Below are 20989 nucleotides of genomic sequence, written 5' to 3'. Positions count from 1 at the left end.
ACACATGATTTAATATTAGTGTACATGTTCAAAATAACATTAAACACTTTCCCACTAATATTATTTTTTAATAATTTTTTAAATAATCCAACTCTCCAAACTGTGTCAAAAGCTTTCCTGAAATCAATGAAAGCACAGTACAATTTTTTACCTGATGAAAGATATAGAGAAATAAGGGAGTGAAGAATAAATATATTGTCCTGTGCACTATAACCTTTCCTGAAACCACATTGAGAGTCAGATATAAGTCGAAATTCATCAGACATCTTATTGAGTCTAGTGTTTATCACAGAGGTAAACACTTTACCCAAGTTGGATGTAAGACAAATTGCTCTATAATTATCTAAATCATCCCGATCACCTTTGTTTTTGTATATGGGTTTAATAATTCTAGACAACCAAGTATCAGGTATCAAGCCCGTATCTAAAACAATATTGAACAATTTTACATATATTGGCAATATATTGGCAATAGAACTTTTTATAAATTCATTCACAATTTCATCGTCACCTGACGCTTTACCATTTTTTAAAGATTTAATTGCCAACTTGATTTCATCTTCAGTAATAGGACAATCCAAAATGGCAATCACATCTTCATCAACATTAAAACTATTAGCATCAGGATCAAACTCCGTATCATCGTCATTTTTATTTAACGATTTAAAGTATTCGTACAATTGCTCAATAGTGATTTTATTATGAGCATTTGTTCCTCCTTTTCTTACTCGATTAAAAATTTTCCAAAGTTTTTTTGAATCTTTCTTGGAGGTTAGACGTAAATCTTGTTCGAATCTGTGCTGATAATTTTTGTAACTCGTATTCATTTGCGATTTGTACTGTTTACTCGCATTTTTAAGAGCCTCCCGGTTTTCTCTATTCTTAATAAAACTATACCGATTCCGTGCCTTATGAAATTTTGCACGTCATTCGGCACACTTTTTATCGAACCAAACTTTATGATTTTCTTTTTCGGTACTACGGCGCTTTGGTTTGCCAAATAAAGACAATGCCGATTTTTTAAACAAAGCAGCAATTTGACGGACAACTTCGTTAAAACTATCAACAGACACTTCACCTTGACCCTGTGACCGAATTTCTTCCAATTTTGTTTGTAACTCAGTTAGACATGTGACGTCATTATTAATCGATTCAATAAACCGGTTGTCCTTATAACTCACCCATCTAGGGACATGCGTAGGTGAGTTATAAGGTGGAGGCGTGGGATTTATAGTAACTGTGCGCACTGAAGCATTGAGACAAAACGTAATACAATTATGTACGTCAGAAAATAACGGATCAAAGTCATTCACATTAAAAAAAAAATAAACAATTCAAAACAATGCGAAGACAATAATACATAGTCAATTAATGAAACATTTTTACAAGTTTTAATACCGACTTGGTAGTCATTTCCTGGTAATCTACCATTACCTATATACAAATTATTTCTTTTACAAAACTCAATCAATTTATACCCAAAATTATTTGGAGCTGACTGATCTGTAGAATACCTTTGTAAAGGAATATTATTTTGTACTAACACCTGATAATCATATACATAAGACAATAGGTCATCATCATCTACAATATCATCTAATATTTCAAAGAGAGAGTCTTCTGGTATAACCACATCATTCAGAAGCTTAGTTTTAGCATTAAAATCACCAACAAGACAGACCTTACAATCTGTTTTACTGTTTAACACCAACATTTCATTTTCTGTATTTGTAAATGCTTCATTAGAAGCATACTTAGTATTTTCAGGAGGTATATAAATTCCACCCAATAATAAATTTTTGTCAGTACTCAAAATTTCTGATTGGATTTCCACCCACTGAACAAAATCACAATTTGTAATATGAAATTTTAAATAATCTTTTAGCCCTTCTCGATAAACAATTACAATTCCACCTGATTTCTTTACAAATTTCGACCTATATTTTGAAAAACATAAATAACCTTTTGGCAAATTGCCTTCAATATCATCATAACTATCAGTTTTTGTTTCTACAAAAATTAAAATGTCATTAGTCTTTATTAAATTACAAAATTCTGGACACAACAATTTGGACTTGAGCCCACAGACATTTAAACACGATACGTGTATGTTTTTTAACACATCACTACCAACGTTCACAGTTCGACTCCTGTGAGCGAGTTCCTAGCTGCCCCCAGCGGGAGAGGGGATGCAAAAGTCACCACGTTGGTTTCCGGGCTGACCAAAGAATTGCGGAGGTGATTCCCTGGACACTTGAGTTGGAGGAGGTATAGTAGGTTGTCTACTAGTAGATGGACGTTGATTGTCCATAGGAAATGCCTGTTCATTAAGGGAGTTGTTGACTAACTGGTTCCCAACGTACAGTTTATCCAATACTAGTCGTACATTACGATTACCCTGCTGCTTAAGCTCAATCATTTTCGGGATAAGTTCTTTTCTCCTGTTGCTTATTTCAGTGGGGTATTGTTGGAAAACTGCAACGCCCCTTCTCCCTTTGAGTTTATCAATGGCAGCTGACCTTACCCGTTCATGGTCACTATACTTAGCAAACTTAGCAATAATGTTCCTGGGCTTTCTGTCAACCCTTAGTCTAAGCCTATGAACATTACAGAATTCAATATTTTGAGCATTGTCAATACCAAGTTCAGTATGTATAAAGTTTTTAACAACCTCTTCTGCATTTTCATTTTCAGGATCTCGGGACTCCTCAATGCCATTAAAAATGAGGTTATATTTCATTGAGTGAGCCTGCATTTCAAGAAGTTTTTCCTGTAGCATACCATTTTCAAACACAAGTTTATCTCTTTCAGTTTCTAAGCCAGACACCCTGTTTTCAACTAAATTATAATGGAATTCCTCATTAGTTAATCTATCTGATTGCTGTTTTAAATCATGCCTTATATCTTTTATTTCACAGTTTATTTTGGTAAAATGCGATTCCATAACTGACACTCTGGCAATAAGTTCATCTAGCTTATAAAGTTTATTCAACCTTGTATTCATGAAGTTTATGGTTTCTAGAATTGTTTGTAGCGTGGAACTATCACATGTAGATATGGGTTGCTGATGAGTAGGTTGTGGAACTTGAAGAGAGTTATGTATAGGCAAATTTGGTACACTTGGGCCTGGCAGATGTTGAGTCATGTTGAACATGGGTGTAGTAGAAAAATTGCTTATAGGTGTGCTATGTTGCTGTTGTTGAATGGAGGGATGAAACATGGTTAGATTGGTACTTCTAACACCGTAAATAGACTCGTTTGCATTCGCAATGACTTGAGATAGCTCGGGTGAACTAATGTTTACATTCGGTATGGGCGCCGCCATATTGCTATCGGGTGGGGTCTGAGTACTTTTTGATTTCCTTTTTCTCTTACGTGCCATAGAATAAATCCACAAAAAATGTCTCATTTGATATTCATATTGATAACAAAAGCACATGATGTGATAAGATAATAGATATCTAACCAAAAAAGTCTGATATAAAACATATTGACGGAGCTCTAACTCGTCCGTCCACTCACTTCGCCTCCATTTCATTGTCCATTGATGCCATAAAGTTATTAAATATTGGTGTAGATATTGATGATGAATAACTTGGTATACTGCTATATGCTGATGATATTGTCCTCATTGCTGAAAATGAAAATGATTTACAAGTTTTACTGGATGTTTTAAGTATATATATTTTTTTTATTTCTGCTAAATCTATGTAGAAACATTGGTATACAGATAAACATGCATATTTTACAATATTAATTTACAGTTGTTGAGGAACAAAGATTGAAGTACAAATAGCCAACAGACAAAAAAGTAAAAAAGATAAATACAGCGAGGAACAAAGTTTGAAGTATAAATGAAAAAAACTAACAAAAAAGTAAGAGAAATAAATACAAAGTAGCATATAAAAAGATGGATAAAATCAGGTTGAAGAGTAATGGCCAAATGAGAGAATCCATATTCTTATTGATAATTCTGATAAATTGACACAACTTGCGGAGTGCAGACATTTTTGTGGTATTCATTTGCTTATTGAACTTTAAAACATTGCAATTCACTAAAAAAATTCTTATCTATACATATTTTTCTTTCCATCATAAGAACCTACATTTTAGTATATAATGATATTCATCACCTATACCTCCATCCCCACAAAAAGGGCAGATTCTGTTATCTCTTGATATGTTTTTCCATCTCACACTTTCAACAGGAAGTTTATGATTTATGAGTCGAAATTTACACAACGTTGCAAATATATCAAAATATTTTTCGATACCATGATCTTTTTTTGAATAGTCGGTAATTTAATGTTTTAGCACCATTTTCAATATTTGAATACCAACTTTGGATGAATTGGTCATGAAGAGTTTTTTTTTCAACAGTGCTTTTTAGCCATTTACCATTGTAGACAAATTGATAGAGCCATATGTATTGCAGGCCACATTCATTCAAAATGTTTTCAATACCTTTAAGCCAAAATGACGAAAAAGATGTCGTGTTTGGTAGGTTTATTATCAGCTTATAAGTCATGGTACTTAATTTTCGTTCTGGACCGTTTAAAAGTTTCATCGAAAAAAGAAAGCATTCTTACTTCAATATCTAAGACAAAAGGACATCTTCCTAGTTCTCCATAAACCATGGAGCTAGGCGTTGTTGATTTAACTCGGAGTAGAAGTTTACAAAACTTCAAATGGATTTGTTCTTTAATTTCACTATTATCATATTTCACAGCCATACAGTAAGATTGGCTTGACAAGTTTATCAAACAGATCCAGCTGCCATTTAATTGAAAGATTATGGACTCGCCCTTTTTAGCTCACCTGGCCAAAGGCCATGTGAGCTATTGCCATCACTTGGCATCCGTCGTCGTCGTCGTCGTCGTTAACAATATTTCAAAACTCTTCTCCTCTGACACCACTTGACCAATTGGAACCAAACTTGGTATGAATGTTTCTTGGGGTATCCTGCATAGAACTGATGTGGGGATTTTTGGTCCGTTGAAAAACATGGCCGCCGTTACTAAAAATAGAACATAGGGATCAGACAGTAATTTTCCCATATATCTCCAATACCGTTAGGTTTAGCATAATTATTTCAACTGCTGAAATGACACTTATTATAAGGCCTTCAAAAGTCTTCAGGGATCAAAGTTGTCAGGAGAATCCTTAATTGTAAGAGTTATTGTCCTTGAAAGATGAAAAATGCCTTTTTTTTTAGTTTTCAGCCAATATCTTGAAAACTATAATAGATAGAAAGAAACTTTCAGTCACTGAAATGATCCTTAAGATAGTCCTACTAAAGTCTTGTTGAGTCAAAATTGTTGGAAAACTCCTTAACAAATTTATTGCTCTTGAAAGACAAACTTTAACCAGGGGAGCGATTCAGGCTCCTGGGAGCCTTAAGTTTCAGTAGACTATACATGGCTTTATTTGCAGGTTTTAAAGTTTCCACTCTTGGAAAAATGTATACCCAGGTAGTTAAAGTCATATACGATTTCTAAATGGTGTGTAACAAATTGTTTAAAAGTCAACTTAGACAAGTCAAAAATTGTACATTTTAGGAACCCTTCTGTAAAGGTAACATCGAATTTGTTTATTTTGAATGATAATAATGTACAAATAGTATCAGTTATGCATATCTTGGACTGTTGTTAACCGAATTTCTTGATTATAATGAAATGGCCAAAGCTGTAGCTAGATCTGCAAGTCGTACTCTTGGTTTACTAATTGTTAAAAATAAAGCACATGGTGGTTTCCAGTACAGTACTTTTACTTTTTGATACCCCTGTCTGGTCAGTAATAAGCTATCGAGAGCGTCAGTTTGGGGCACTCGTGTATTAATTATGTACAGAACAGGGCTATCAGATTTTATATGGGGGTTGTCAAATATACACCAAATGATTCTATTCATGGTGATATGGGCTGGAGACCACCCAATGTTAAGCAATGGACAAGTGTTTTTAGAAATTGGACTAGATGCAATGTTATGTATAGTGATCGAATTAATTACAAAAATGCTATAAATAAAAAGAAAAACTGGTGTTTTGGAGTAATGTGTAAATTAAAAGAGTGTAATTTTGTTGTATATTAAATAGACATATTATTGTTCAACTTGAAACATTTTTATTTGATAAATTTACTTGCGGCAAAATAGAATAATAAAGTAATGGTAGTAAACTATGACATTATACAAGACAAATTATTGTTCATTGTCGTATCTAACACAAAATATGTCTAAAAAGCACAGAAGCGCATTTGCAAAATTTAGATGTGGTGTTGCTCCTTTAAAAATAGCAACTGGACGTTATGAAAAGAAACCAGTATCTGGGCGCATTTGTTTAAATTGTAAAGATATTATCGAAGATCAATACATGTTTTAACTTTATGTCCATTATGTGCAGATCTTCGTAACTTATTATTTGAGGAAGCGTGTAAATATAATGAATTGTCTGATAACGATAAATTTATTTATATTTTTAACTGTGAAGAATTGTGTCAATTAGCTGCTAAAACCTGCTATAATATTTTATGTAGGAGGACTAGTTTTTTTATATAAATAGTTAACTTTTTATAAATGTGCTGAATATTTCTTCTTGTATTTTATTCTGCATCTGTACATATATGAATACATCTTAATAGTCTGTCATAATTTTTAATAGGATGTCACTTGTATACTGCTTTTCATACTTTTATGTTTTTTATTGTTGACTTTTAAGCATAAGTATGTTGTATAAATTAGGGTATTTTATATGTTGTACAAATGGTGAGACTTTAATAAAATATTGAATCTGAATCCATAACTAATAGACAATTAGCCTACCATTGGCCTCAATAAAAAGTTCTTCATTGGTACAACTCCATAACTGATAGACAATCGCGCCCCGTGCAGGTCCGGGTGTCAAAAGAATAGGCCTACAGTAGCGCTAAGGTTGTGTGCCCCAGGTGGTGGAATGGGGTACCCCTGGCGTGTCACATGCTGTGGTTGTCAGGCTATAATACGGAAAACCTGACCGCAAACCATAGTGGTGCAACATGTTGGGAAAGATGCCACGTTTCTCGCACGTTAAAAAAACCCTACTGTGGTATTCTCCCGAAGTAGGAACCATAGGGCTCCGCCACAGCCCGACCCTACCCACCTCTCCCTATTTCCAGTGGCAATCAAATTTTCTCGACCCCACTGTCCTTGTGTCCCGTCCCATTTTTTCATTTCATCATCATTTCATGTTCATCGCCTGAATATAGCTGGAATATTGCTGCTCGGGCGTTAAACCCCAACAAACAACAAACAAAAACATCGCGGTTATTGTATGTAACATAAGATAAAAAAAAAATATAATTTTAACCAAAGCGAGAAGTACTTTATAAATACGCAATGCACGAAGTCAATTTAATTTCAAACAAATTATTACTACCTTAGCTCAATATAAGAGTACGAAAAGATCCTTGCTCTGTATAATCTTGTACCATCATCTGTAGATTGGGCAATCAATATTTCTGTATTTCTCGTGGCAGGCATGCAATCTTAAGTACGTTGAAGAGTCGGACATATCGCTATGATCATTAACTTAATTGAAATGTCAGGATTTTTTTTATCTACTTATATAAGATTACTTTATCTTTTGACGCATTTTCATATCATTATATCTGTTTATTAACTGATGACTTAAAATACAATGTAAATTGCCCCTTTAATACAACAGGAGGTTTTAGCAACCATAATTTATACAGGGCAATTGCCCTGTATTAATTTAATACAGGGCACATGCCCTGTATTAATTCTGGCCCTGTATAAAAGTTAAACTTGTCCGCCATTTTGTTTGAAACAGACGAATGCATTAAAAACCTAATTTGAGAAGGTATCAGCAAACTTGGTATATTAATATAGATCTATATAGAAAAGAACAGTTGGGGTGAATAAATGCATCAAGAGATCTGGAGTGTTACAGTCTTCACTAGGAAATATGTCATACTGAGCTGTATTTAAAGGTTTGTACAGATAACTCCTGTTATTTTAAGTCATCAGTTAATAAAGGGATCATAAAATGGTTATTTTCATATTAATCCTGTATTATGTCCTCGTACAGTGGTATTGGGTTTCGACCACTTGTATTGGCCCGAGGCGAAGCCTCGGGCCAATACAAGTGGTCGAAACCCAATACGACTGTACTTGGACATAATACAGGATTAATATGAAAATAACCATTTAATAACCCTATAATATTACAGAGTTCTATTTGTATTAAGTTTACAAAGTCTCATGGCTGGGTATTTGTCCTTTTTAGATACATATTTTATTGATTGTACAAATGTTTTATTCCATGTAGACAGATATGTGATATTTTAATAAAATATACTATTTTCATTATTATTATTATTTCAAAATGACAACATACCTTCAGGTAATAAATTGTCACCGGGTAAATGGTGTCAAAGGTTAAGTATACACTTAATTAAAATATAACTGTTAAATATTTTAATAAAATATATAATCATAATAAATATATGAATTTTTTGTGTTGCAGACTCAAATGCATACTGCACATATGAAATAATTTTGCACGTTATCCCTTGTAGTTCTCATATTTTTAATATCTGATTAAATACGATGTAGAAATCAAAATGTAATTATAATCACTCTGAGCAATGTAATTGAATAATAATTGATTACAAAAAATTACTACATTGATGGATTACTGACATCAGTACATTTGCACATTCTCTGTTACATAGCAAACCTTGAAAAGTCTGACAATAAGAACATAAAATACACTAACAAAGGACAACCATAGAGCAAGTTTCTGACTTGGGGCAGGTGTATGAATAAATTAAAACTAACAAAGGACAACCATAGAACACGTTTCTCACTTGGGGCAGGTGTATGAATAAATTAAAACAGTTTACATGGAGCTACACTCTCTCCTTGCAAGCCCTGTGATGTTACATACATATACTTGACTAAAAAATCAGTACAGATATGCATTAAACAACTTTTTATACATGTGAATTCAAATTAAGCTTCCAAGAATAAAGAACAATTTAAGACAATGAAAACTTGAGAAGTTGATCAGGTAACTAAGAAAACTAGAGAAGTTGATCAGGTGACAATGAAAACTAGAGAAGTGGATCAGGTGACTATACTCTATAATTAAACTTGATCTATATTGAATGGTCCACAACTTCATGTTCAAAGTTTGACCAGATATGGTTCACTGGTTTTCCATTTATTATCTGGAGACCTAAGATGTGATAGGGAATCTACATTGAGGTCTTTTACATGGATCAGTATAAATGCCTGAGAGCCCAGGAATTCAATTATTCAAAGCTTCCAAAATAAGATACATTGCAGGTTGCAGGTCTATCTAATTTTTACCTCTGTGATAATTGAAAGATTTGATACCTAATTATTAAGAAAGGGATATTTAGGGTGCCACCAAGGATAAATCTTAATATTAAGGACAGGATCTAATACTATGACTGTATCCTCAACATGTTTTCTGGTACCATTTGGTACTCCTTTCAGATTAGTATCAAATACAAGTTTTAGACAGTGATATCTCATTCCACTACTAAGCTTAAGATAAACATGACTTAAAATCAATCCCATTACAGGCTGTATAGACAAAAAACTCTGACATGTGACTTCTAATACATAATAGTCATTTTCATGGTTAAAAAACAAGTCTCTATAGCCATTACGTAAATCAGAAATCTCACGGAGGTGTTGAAGTTTGTTAATTTCATAAATTCTCTCCTTTTTAAATTTAAAGTTGAAGTTGTAGACATTTTTCACTTTTTCATACCACATTAGCATACATCTATGTCCAGTCAAAATGTGGGGTTCATCTTCAAAAGGTAATGTTCTTTGTATTTTAGCTATGAATGGGGGATAAACACAATATAAAGCTCTAATGACTCTTTGTCTTAGTCCATTGATTCGTTCCAATGTTTCGATCTTTAGGTGGTCTGGTAGTTCCTCTTGATTAAAGCAGAACCTAAAATTTCAGAAAAAACGACTTTATGACCAACATGTGACAAGTAATGATAAAAAACTATCAAAACTTTCACTAAACTCATACAAATACCATGTATACATATAAATGCACCAATGTAGATGATAAAGTAAATTTGCTAATCATACTTCTTAAAACTGATGCAAAGGCAGGGATTTTGAAGTAGAATTTTCAAAATAGCACCAAAAAAGTTGATTTTTTAGGGCAGAGTCTTCTTCGGCCCTAAATTCTCAAAAACTATAAGAGATATCTAAAATCTGACTGAAAAAAATGTAGGTAGGGATTTTCCTGAGAAACATAATACATACAAAATTTCAAAATCTGTACGAGATATCTGAAATCTGATTGGAGAAAACGTGATTTTCATGAAGAATCTAATATGAAAAAAATTTAAAATCACAAAAAATTTAAAAATCTATGGTCCCCTTTGGCCCCTTATAACTTGAAAATCGTTGGAGATATCTGGAAAATACAGACAGGAATGAAGAATCTAACTGAAAAAAAAATTCAAAATCAGACCAGAAATAAACTGGTTAAATTTTTGCCTTTCAAGGGCAATAACTCTAAAAAGAAGTTGTCCGACAATTTTAACTCCATAAAGACTTCGGCAGGACTTATCATGAGGATCATTTCATCAATTGAAAATTTCATTCTATCTGTTAACGTTTTAAAGATATTGACTGAAAACTGCAAAAAACGTAATTTTTTTACCTTTCAAGGGCTATAACTCTTAAATGGAGTCATCTGACAACTTTGATCTCTTTAGACTTTTGTAGGCCTTATAATAAGAATCATTTCAGCAACTGAAAGTTATTGGCCAAACCTTACGGTTTCGGAAATATACGCAAAAAAACTAATGAACGACCACTATGTTCTATTTTTAGTAAAGGTGGCAATGTTTTTTAACCGATTAAAATCCAAACACCATTTTGTTAAGGTTATCCTAAAAAACAAAAATACAATTTTTCATTGAATTCTTACAGTAGTTTCTGAGGAGAAGATTTTTGAAAGTAATAACATCAAAAACAGCAAAAAACGTCCAAAAAGGGTAATAACTCAACAGGTCTTCACCAAAATTTGTCCCCAGATAGATCTCATCATGCTGAATACTTTTACCCTGTCAGAATTTAGCTAAACCTGATGGTTTTGGAGATAAATGCAGAAATCTTTTCTGATCCCTATGTTCTATTTTTAGTAATAGTGGCCATGTTTTTTAACTGATCAAAAATCCAAACGATCATTTTGTGCAGGATACTCTAAGGAACAATCATTATAAGTTTCATGCAAATCTATTCAGCAGTTTCAGAGGAAAAATTGTTAACGATGACAACGATGACAACAGACGCCAAGTGATGGCAATAACTCACCTGGCCTATGGCCAGGTGAGCTAAAAGGTTTAGTTTTTAGATTATGGCCCAATTTTGGCCCTCCCAAAAACTAACATTGCTAAATGCTATTTAAACTCTGTTAAATATTTTTTAAACAGAATTAAATAAAAAAAGCAAATTAAATAAAGAATTGAATGAGAAGTAAACCTTTTACATCAATTTAAAATTAAAACCTATTTTAACCCTTCAGTCTCATTTTTTGGAGAAGGTTAGGGGGTCAATGATTCCATTAAAAATAGCATGCTTCCTTAAGTAGCAAGTAACAATAAATCAGAATTTCAAACATTTGGTCCACTACAACTTATCACACGGAAACAAGAAATTTAACTATCTGCTAATGATGATGACATCATAACATAATAAAAGCACAATTTTTGAGGTCATCTAAAAATCAATCCTAAATTTCCTTTTGTTGTATGGCACCATGTACATTTAGCACAATTTAAAGAGAGATCTATTTACTCACAGTCCTGTCCAAACATCAGGAAAACACTTGTTTCTGGCTTCTTTTGAGTCCCTCATCCTAATTGGTTCAAATCTTATTCCTCAAAATCAATCCCAGTATGATCATAGTGGTATAAAATATTATGGAACAATATCATAGACATCAAAATGCTTTTACTGGAGTCAAATGGTTCAATTCTTCAAAAAAAATTGTTTTGGCCTTTATTTCCAAAACATTTCAGGCCATAACCCCAGAAATTAATACCAACATAACTTTTGCTTTTTGGAACCTCATGGCAAATTTTTTCAGGTAAACCAACTAATATTCAATTTATCACATGAAAACCAAGTGTCTATGGATGATGACCACAAAGACGACAGATGATGATGACACAGACATTGCAATACGGTATAAAATGCAAACTTTTTGCAGTTGTATAAAAATGAAATTACCTTAAACAAGAGGCTCCCAAGAGCCTGAATCGCTCACCTGGTTGCATTTTGCCTTTCTAGGGCAATAAATTTAACAAGAAGTTTTCCAACTATTTTGACTCAAGAAGACTTTGGTAGGACTTATCATAAGGATCATTTCAGCAATTGAAAGTTCCTTTCTATCTGTCATAGTTTTCAAGATATAGGGTGACAACTGTAAAAAAAATTAAAAAAAAAAAAAAAAAGTAATTTTTCTCCTTTCAAGACCAATAACTCTTACAAGGAGTCGTCTGACAACTTTTAACCCTAAAGACTTTTGTAGTCCTTAAAATAAGGATCATTTCAGCTACTGAAAGAATTTGGCTAAACCTAACGGTTTTGGAGATATATGCAAAAAACTATTGTCTGATCCCTATAATCTATAATCTATCCAGGATACCCCAAGGAACATTCATACCAAGTTTGGTTTTAATGGGTTGAGTAGTGTCAAAGGAGAAGATTTTTGAAAGAAATAACTTAAAAAAAACAAAAAAATGTTGAAAAAGGGCAATAACTCCAACATGGCTCAACAGATTAAAATGAAAATTTGACTACAGATAGAACAGTAACACCTACGTCAGAATTTAGCTAAACCTAACGGTTTTGGATATATCTGCAAAAAACTACTGTCTGACCTCTATGTTCTATTTTCAGTAATGGCGGCCATATTTTTTGATGGATCAAAAATCCCCATATCAGTTCTGTCCAGGATACCCCAAGAAACATTCATATCAAGTTTGGTTCCAATTGGTCAAGTAGTGTCAGAGGAGAAGATTTTTGAAAGAAAACATTAAAAATAGGAAAAAAAAACGTCAAAAAGGGCAATAACTCCAACATGGCTTAATGGATCAGAACAAAAATTTGACCAAAGATAGATATCATTATGCTAAACACCTTTACTCCTGACAGAATTCAGCTAAACCTAATGATTTTGGAGATATATGCAAAAAACTACTGTCTGACCCCTATGTTCTATTTTTAGTAACGGCAGCCATGTTTTTCAATGGATCAAAAATCCCAACAACGATTCTATGCAGGATGCCCCAAGAAACATTCAAACCAAGTTTGGTTCCAATTGGTCGAGTAGTGTCAGAGGACAAGAGTTTTGAACAATTGTTAACGATGACATACACCAAGTGATGGCAATTGCTCACATGGCCTTTGGCCAGGTGAGCTAAAAATAACACGTGATTGGGTAAATAATTCATAAAGTAACTGTTAAGATATGGGTTGTGATTCTTCTAACATTTAACTCAAAACAAACCTTTTATAAACATATTTCCAGAACTGCACTGTATGTACAACTGCGTTAGAAGCCTGGCAAATCCTAGCAAATGTTGATATCTGTTCTGGTAGAATATGTCTAGACAGAGCCATCCAGAAATCTACAGGATACCTCATTCCACCAGAGAAACATCTCCTCCTGGGCAATCTTGGCACTGTAACAAAACATTTAAAATGATGAGATGTTATTGATTCTGTTTAACTATTACAACGCATAAAGAAATTTATTTAGCTGGTACTATTCAGTGGTCTTTTTTACAAGTGTAAAATTTGTGGATTTTTAGGCAAAAAGGTATACAAAATATGTTGGCGTTTTTAATTTTGCTACATGGTGCACTAAATACTGTAGCACAGAGTAAATATTTAGTGTATTTACTTTTTTTGGTTTTAGACTGGCCGCTAAAATTATGCCAAAATTAATACCCAGCAAATATTACCGACTATATGTTATGACTACTCTACCTGTATCTCCAACTTCACCATTTTAGTTCTCATCAGACTTATGACTCAATCACTCATAATTCACATTTCATGGCTTAGCTCTAATTGCTCAATCAATCGCCAATCATTGCAAAATTATGACTCATGACATTACTGGTCTTAATAATTCAATGGTTTAATCACTACCAATACATCTCTAGACCTGTGTCTAGGAAGCATGCAAGTTGGACTTACTGGTTACACATGTATGTACCATCCACAACAAATTTGCCAAAGAAAAAATGGCTCAGTTTAACAAGCAAGTCTCTTAGTAAAAGTTTGACAAATGTGACAAAAATAGAGCCCTTAGATTTGCTTACCTGGTACATGTGAAAATTTGTTTTTTCCAAATATTTTCAGCTTAAGCATCAATTTTGAACCTCTATCCCCTCTTAATTAAAGGCATGTATGACTAAATAAACAAATTTCCATATTACATACATTTTGTACATGTATGTGTCATGCATCTCTCCTATTTTTGTGTATGGGGAGGTCAGTAGTCTTTCAATCAACTTGTATCATAAATATTTGTTTAATTCTATCATACCTTTTAAAAATTACACTACAAAGAGAACTAACTATACAACACATAAGAACAAACAAAAACCAGCCTGGACCCCACAACAACCAGTTGCTTCCAAGAGGCAAACAAAACACAGCATGGACTCCATAACAACCAGGTGCTTCAAGAGGCAAACAAAAAACAGCATGGACTCCATAACAACCAGGTGCTTCAAGAGGCAAACAAAAAACAGCATGGACCACACAACAACCAGGTGCTTCAAGAGGATGAGCTGTTCCTGCTTCTAGCAAGATATTAGACTGCAGGAAGAGGTGAAAATCAATTTCATTGATTAAATCTTTCACCTTTGATGGGATTTCCTTTAAAAGTCAACTCATCAGGAGATATATACATCTATTCAAATTTTAAAATGTCATCACCTGTAATGTAACCGTAGATAACTTAAAACTAAAACGTGTTACAAATTTAAAGAAAAAAAAGACCTTGGTTGCGGTTAATTTTGTCTTCAATCTCTTCCTCAGATTCAATATCACCAATCTCTATGTCATCTATGTCTTTATCAAACCAGCTCAGATCTTCTGTCTGTATCTTTGTTTTATCTACAGCAGACATCTTTAAACTTCTTACTGTAAAAAAAAATGACACCATGAACCAAGGCACAAGAGACAAATTGCACTTTCACTTCAAGTTCAGAATAAAATGATTTGCAGGGTACAGCTAGATATGACTGCATAAGCTAAAAATTTTACCAGATTCAGAGTGATGACTGATCTCTTATTCCTAAATTGTTCCAGTCTAAACCCCCAAAACCAATCTGAACCTTACATTAAATTAATGGCATCTTGTAGTACAATTTCTAAGAGACAAAGAAATCTACTCCCTTTCACTCAAGTTATCATCCAGAAATCTGAAAACATGCTTGCTTCTGGCCACTTTGTGTAAGTCACAACCCTCAAAATAAATCCCAGTCTTCTTTTTGTGGTATGGCACTTTGAGGTTCTATTTTAAAGAAATTCAGTAACTTAAAGGCAAATATATAGACATAATAAAAATGGTTGTTTCTGTACCCTTTGACGCCCTTTATTCCTATCAAGACACAACCCCCAAGATACATGTAAATCACAGACTTCCTTTTTGTGGTATGGCACTTTGAGGTTCAATTTTAATGGGATTCATTTACTTAAAGGCAAATATCCAGATGTAATAAGAATGTTTGTATCTGTACCCTTTAAGGCCCTTAATTACTATCAAGTCATAACCTCAAAAATTAATACCAGTCTTCCTTAGTTGACATGGATTCTTGCAGTACAATTTCAAAGAAACTCATTTACATATAGTCAAGTCATTGTAGTGAAATCAAAAAAATTCTTGCTTCTGCTTCCTTTTTAGTCCTTTTAAAATTCCTAAACGATTCATGTCTTAACCCCAAAAATAAATATGAATTTAACCATTGACCTTGGAAGCACTTGATCTGCATCTTCAACAAATATTTTAAACTTTTATAAAGTTATGGAGAAAAATAAATCCTAGTGAATGTAAAACTGTAGGAGGCATGATTATTCTTAAATATATCAAAATATAGGAGAGTTGGCCAATCTCATTAGTGATGACATATTCACTAATTTGCATATCATCAAGTGTCAAATTTGTTGGCAAATAATCAACTGACAATTTCATGATTAAAATCGCAATTTTCAAAACTTTATAACTTTGTTATTTCATATCCAGTTCTGGTTCTGTAAAATGTTTCGTTTAGATAAAATAATTCATATTTTATATGTGAATTTATAACTCGTACATTGTGTTTCACGCATGTGGTTGGATCTGCTGCAGACTATAACTGTATGTTAAGCTCTATATAAAGTCGATCTTCTGTTCCACTGCTACAGGCATAATTGTCAGCAATATATGGTGCTAAAATGTACCTGATGTGTAATATTAATGATAATATTACATATTTTGTTTTTACACTTATTTTTCTCATTTTGATATAGTATATGTTATAATTGTTTATCTTTTGTGTTCATGTACATATTACTGGATATTCTTGTATATACTTACACATGTTGTCATCTCTATTAGAGGAAATAAAGACATGAATGAATGAATGAACATAAAATTATTTTTAAAATTTTATGCTCATATGGTCTTATTACTGAAAATTTATTCAAAAATTCCATGGGTAAACAGAGTTTTATTGGCAGTGTATAAAGAACCAAAAGAATTTTTCAATTATCTTAAAAAATGAAAAAAGTTATGATAATTTTAAGTTGATGACCCATGCCACTCAGATTTTTTGCCAACCAAAACCAAATCACTGGTGTGTGATTATATCATGAAGAACTCTCCTATACCTAGCTTCGTTCTCTTACCAGATTAAACCTGCATCTTATTACCACTGCAGATTTTTTGTGATGGTATGAACATTTTTCATTTACACTGATGACAACTAGGGTCAATTGAGATCAGAGAAATTGCAAGGATATAAGGAAAAAGAAATTTGAATGATCATTTCTAAGAAGTATGGAATGAGATCTTGATGTCATAACATTCAAGCTGACTCATGTTCTGAGATGTATTTTAAACATATTTTTACAAACAATTATTCAGTCACTTACCTTCAGTTTCCAGGGCATTTAAAGCTCCTTTCGAAACTTTCAGCTTCTGACTCTCAGCATCAGCAAACTGTTGTAGTGTAATATCTACAATATATACATTGGTACATATTCATATACATTAATGTATCATTCAGGATAATTTTAAAGTGTTTAGTGATTTTCTTTCAATACAAACAAATTAATAAAAAATAAAATAAAATGGGAGGGTGCTTTGCTTAGATCTGCCTTTGATATGAATTATACATGTACAAATTATTGTGTTGTTACAGTTCCCCATTAACTTTATTGCAAAAAAAAATATTAGCATCAACCTACATTTTTGTAGTTCGTCCAAATTTTTGACAGAATTTTGATCACAAAATTTAATACTGAACTATGGAACATCTTATTTTGATTACTGTCAACAACAGAAGCCTCGCTATAATAACAATACTTTTTTTTCCAGAAAGTTTCACAGTTTATAAACTCATCTTTCCCTAACTATCAAGTCTTTTTCCTGCATACTGATATCTTAAAAGTCTTTGGTCTTTTTCAACTTCTCACTTTATTCCAAGGATAAAGACTAGACAGGGAATACAGAAATAAACAACAAAGAACATGAAATAACCAAAATAGTATGTACAATGAAACAAAAGTAAATGAGCAAGATGATTCCACTAAAAAACTGGGAGAATGGACCAGTAGTCCGAGTTGCTCTGACGTCCTACGACTGATTTGCCAGACAAGCTGTGGCCATGGGATGTCAGAGCATGTCCCATGTCAAAAACACGAGATTTGGCAAGAAAGTCAAAATTCTGTTAATTCAAGAAAAGACAAGTATTTATTGTTGCATGCACATCAGATCAAGATCATAATATTTTGTTTATTATTTTAAATTTCTATTCTCGAAAAACAAACTACTGCTGAAAGCATATACATAATAATCTTATTAGTTAAAACTTTTATTACATACACACAATGTCTAAAAAGCCGAGAAAGTTGTAAATTTTAGTATGAATGTGTGCATCAAAGTTGGTGCACTAAATCCCATATTTTTGACATGGGTTGAGCTCTGACATCCCACGGCCCCAGCTTGTCTGGCAAATCAGCTGTTTGACATCAGAGAAATCTCGGACTAATGGACCAGGTGCATCAGTAGGGAAAGGATTTTCTAGAGACACCTCCTAGTTGATAGTATGATATCATGCGTCTCTTTCAAACCAAATATTCATGCATTATTTGTGTGGCTTTTTTCAGGTATGGCATGCAGTACCAACAAGAACTATTGGTATGGTGCTAGCCGTACCTGCTGTACAAGGCACAAGACCCATGCAATCAACACATTTAACATCCTAAACTGAAAGGATTCAGAAACAAGCTAAATAGCTTATACAAAGTTCTGTGTCCTTAATTCTTGTTTGTGACTGTTATTAAAATAAAACCATCTTTTTGATTACTTTGAAGCATACAAACACATGTACACATATTGGTGAATTAAATCATTTCCCTGCTGTTCATTGAAGACCCATGGGTGGCCTCAAACTGACATTTTTCGTCCTGGTGGTGTTGTCTCTTTGACATTTTCAACATATCCATTTTCGTTATTTTTGTTTCATAAAAATAAAAATAATACATGTACATTGTACTGTATGTAAAAATTATCAATTTGATTTTGGTAAAAAAAAAAATAATAACCAATTAACACATCAAAATATGTAAAAAAAGACTATTTAACATTGCAAAATAATGTAGAATCCTTCTTGGTTTAATCAATAGGAAACAACAAAGTGTTTGAATTGACCCAGGATGAACAAATAACCAGGGTGAAACAACTTGATTATCAAGTCATCTTCTTCATATCCATCTTCATTAAATCAGGTGCTACATCCAACGACATTTTTGCACTGCCCACAAGTCAAATGTTTTTTAGTCTAAACGTTGAGATCGAATAAGTTCTGAAAAAGTACTGGTTGCGTCTTTAGAGATGGAGGTTGTTTCTAGTATTGATGGGTCCTGGCTGTTCCAATCACTGATTGTGTTCGGAATAAAGCTAGTTTTTAGAACATCAGTACAAGTTGATACCTTTTATGTTTTAGAAGTACACAAATAAAATTACCTCCAAACTTCTGGAAAGACTTTAAGAATATACCAATTTAAATGCACAAGATATTCACCCTTACTCTGTATATGGACTTGTTTTCTTTAATCGGATTAACTGTATATTTACATGAAAAGTATTTCACAATATCACATATTAGGAAATATCTCCAATTATTACCCGTTTGTGACGAGATGTACTGTTTACTTTTAGATACATGCTTCTGTCTGGGCATTCAATCAACCTTTATGGTATAGGAAAATGCGTTTTGGGAAGAGAGTGGGCCAAAAGCTGTGAAAAACCAAATTGAATTTAATACGGAAGTTGAAAATGGTAAGATAATTATGCCCCAGTTTCGGACTTAACAAACTATTTCCCGGAAACTACTTTCAAAGTTTAATTTAATAAACTAACTCCATGCAATAGATAAGCACTAAATTTACATGCAAACGATAAAGTAAGATCTCCTCTAGTCAATTAAAACACATCAGATGGAGCAGGGACTTTATATACACACCCTGGTTGGAGAGAAGAATTTTGTGAATTTTATGATTTTATGAATTTTATTAATTTAAAAGGAAAGAGAGGAATACTGGATATACAGACTAGGTACTGCAATATCTTACAGGTGCAATAGTATAGGAAACCTTTCTAGCCAAATAACAATAACGTAAATGTGATGAATATTTTTGACAAAAGGGAGACATGACCTTCGCCTCTATACATCACCTAAAATGTCGCCGCCCATTGGGATAGATGATCTTCTTCTTTCCATAAAAAAACCACTTGGACTTCATCACATTCGAACTAAATTCCATTATGTCCTTCTCACTCACTACACTCCCTTTGCAAAAAAGTCTTCACACTCCTGTTTCTGAACCCACCTCATCTGGGATATTGGTTTCCACAGACTCGTTAAACCAATTTGTGTTAACGGTCAAGACGAAGAAAACAATTATTTCATCCACTACCGCATGGTTTGTCAACAAGGGTATAGATACAAGTCTTCTCTCCACTTAGGGAGCAACCATTTGATTTTTATGGGGGGGGGTATGATTAAATTTGAAAAAAAGACAGGATGGAGCATATGGTAAACAAATCCAGGATGAGCATTCGGGTAAAAAAAGGCAGGATGCATCCGTTGAAAAAAAAAAAATCAGGATTTTTTTTTGTAAACACTTTAATTTGTCATATTTGTATATATCATGAAAAAAAATCAAGGATAGGCTGGAATCAAAAATAAAAAGTCAGGATAGTCTTAACAAACACACACACAAATATCCAGGATGAAAAATTTGATCCTAGCCATCTCATTAAAAATCAAATGGTTGTTCCCTAATTATATTTAAACTATAGAAAAACACAAACTTATGTTTGTCGACTGGCACTTGTACCATATATTTTTTGTGAGCAAGCGGATTTATTAGGTATATATATAAAAAAAACAAAAAAACACATTTCAATACTAAAAAAAAAAACAAAAAAAAAAAACGAGCAACATAATATACCTATCAAAGTGACATCTTGTAATAGTCTAAATAAACGTTTCGCTGCCGAGCAGGAAAAACCGGATGATGTTTCTGGAAACCTATGTCCTTTTGTCAATGCACTGCGAAACTCAAGTGTAGGACGACACTACTAAGTAAGTAAGTAAGTTTTATTGAAATAAAGACCAAACATTGATCTATCATCAATTA

General features: G+C 33.0%; 2 protein-coding genes across 3 annotated transcripts; both read right to left on the bottom strand.

Annotated features, from left to right (window-relative positions):
* Window positions 1-2164: 2164 nt before the first annotated feature.
* Window positions 2165-8106, bottom strand: LOC148608728 (uncharacterized). The gene is made up of 2 exons (XM_088596253.1): window positions 7410-8106; window positions 2165-3634 (listed from the first exon to the last, which is right to left on the bottom strand). The coding sequence occupies exon 2, from the start codon at window positions 3536-3538 to the stop codon at window positions 2165-2167; it is 1374 nt and encodes a 457-aa protein (XP_088452379.1). The 5' UTR covers window positions 3539-3634; window positions 7410-8106.
* A 180-nt stretch (window positions 8107-8286) lies between these two features.
* Window positions 8287-19630, bottom strand: LOC148608727 (transmembrane protein 183-like). Of its 2 annotated transcripts, none has more exons than XM_088596254.1 (5): window positions 19473-19630; window positions 17216-17299; window positions 15080-15223; window positions 13575-13749; window positions 8287-9989 (listed from the first exon to the last, which is right to left on the bottom strand). In XM_088596254.1, exons 1-5 carry the CDS (start codon window positions 19525-19527, stop codon window positions 9395-9397), a joined length of 1053 nt encoding a protein of 350 aa, XP_088452380.1. In that variant the 5' UTR covers window positions 19528-19630; the 3' UTR covers window positions 8287-9394. The 2 variants fall into 2 exon arrangements, with proteins under 2 accessions (XP_088452380.1, XP_088452381.1); XM_088596255.1 differs by lacking the exon at window positions 19473-19630 and adding an exon at window positions 19311-19429.
* Between the last annotated feature and the right edge of the window lie 1359 nt (window positions 19631-20989).

The sequence above is a fragment of the Perna viridis genome, chromosome 8 (assembly GCF_037379345.1).
Source record: "Perna viridis isolate PV_CMFRI_1.1 ecotype Kerala chromosome 8, ASM3737934v1, whole genome shotgun sequence".
NCBI classification, from domain to species: domain Eukaryota; kingdom Metazoa; phylum Mollusca; class Bivalvia; order Mytilida; family Mytilidae; genus Perna; species Perna viridis.
Note: the sequence above shows the minus strand (reverse complement) of the source record. Positions and strands in the feature narration are given on the sequence as shown.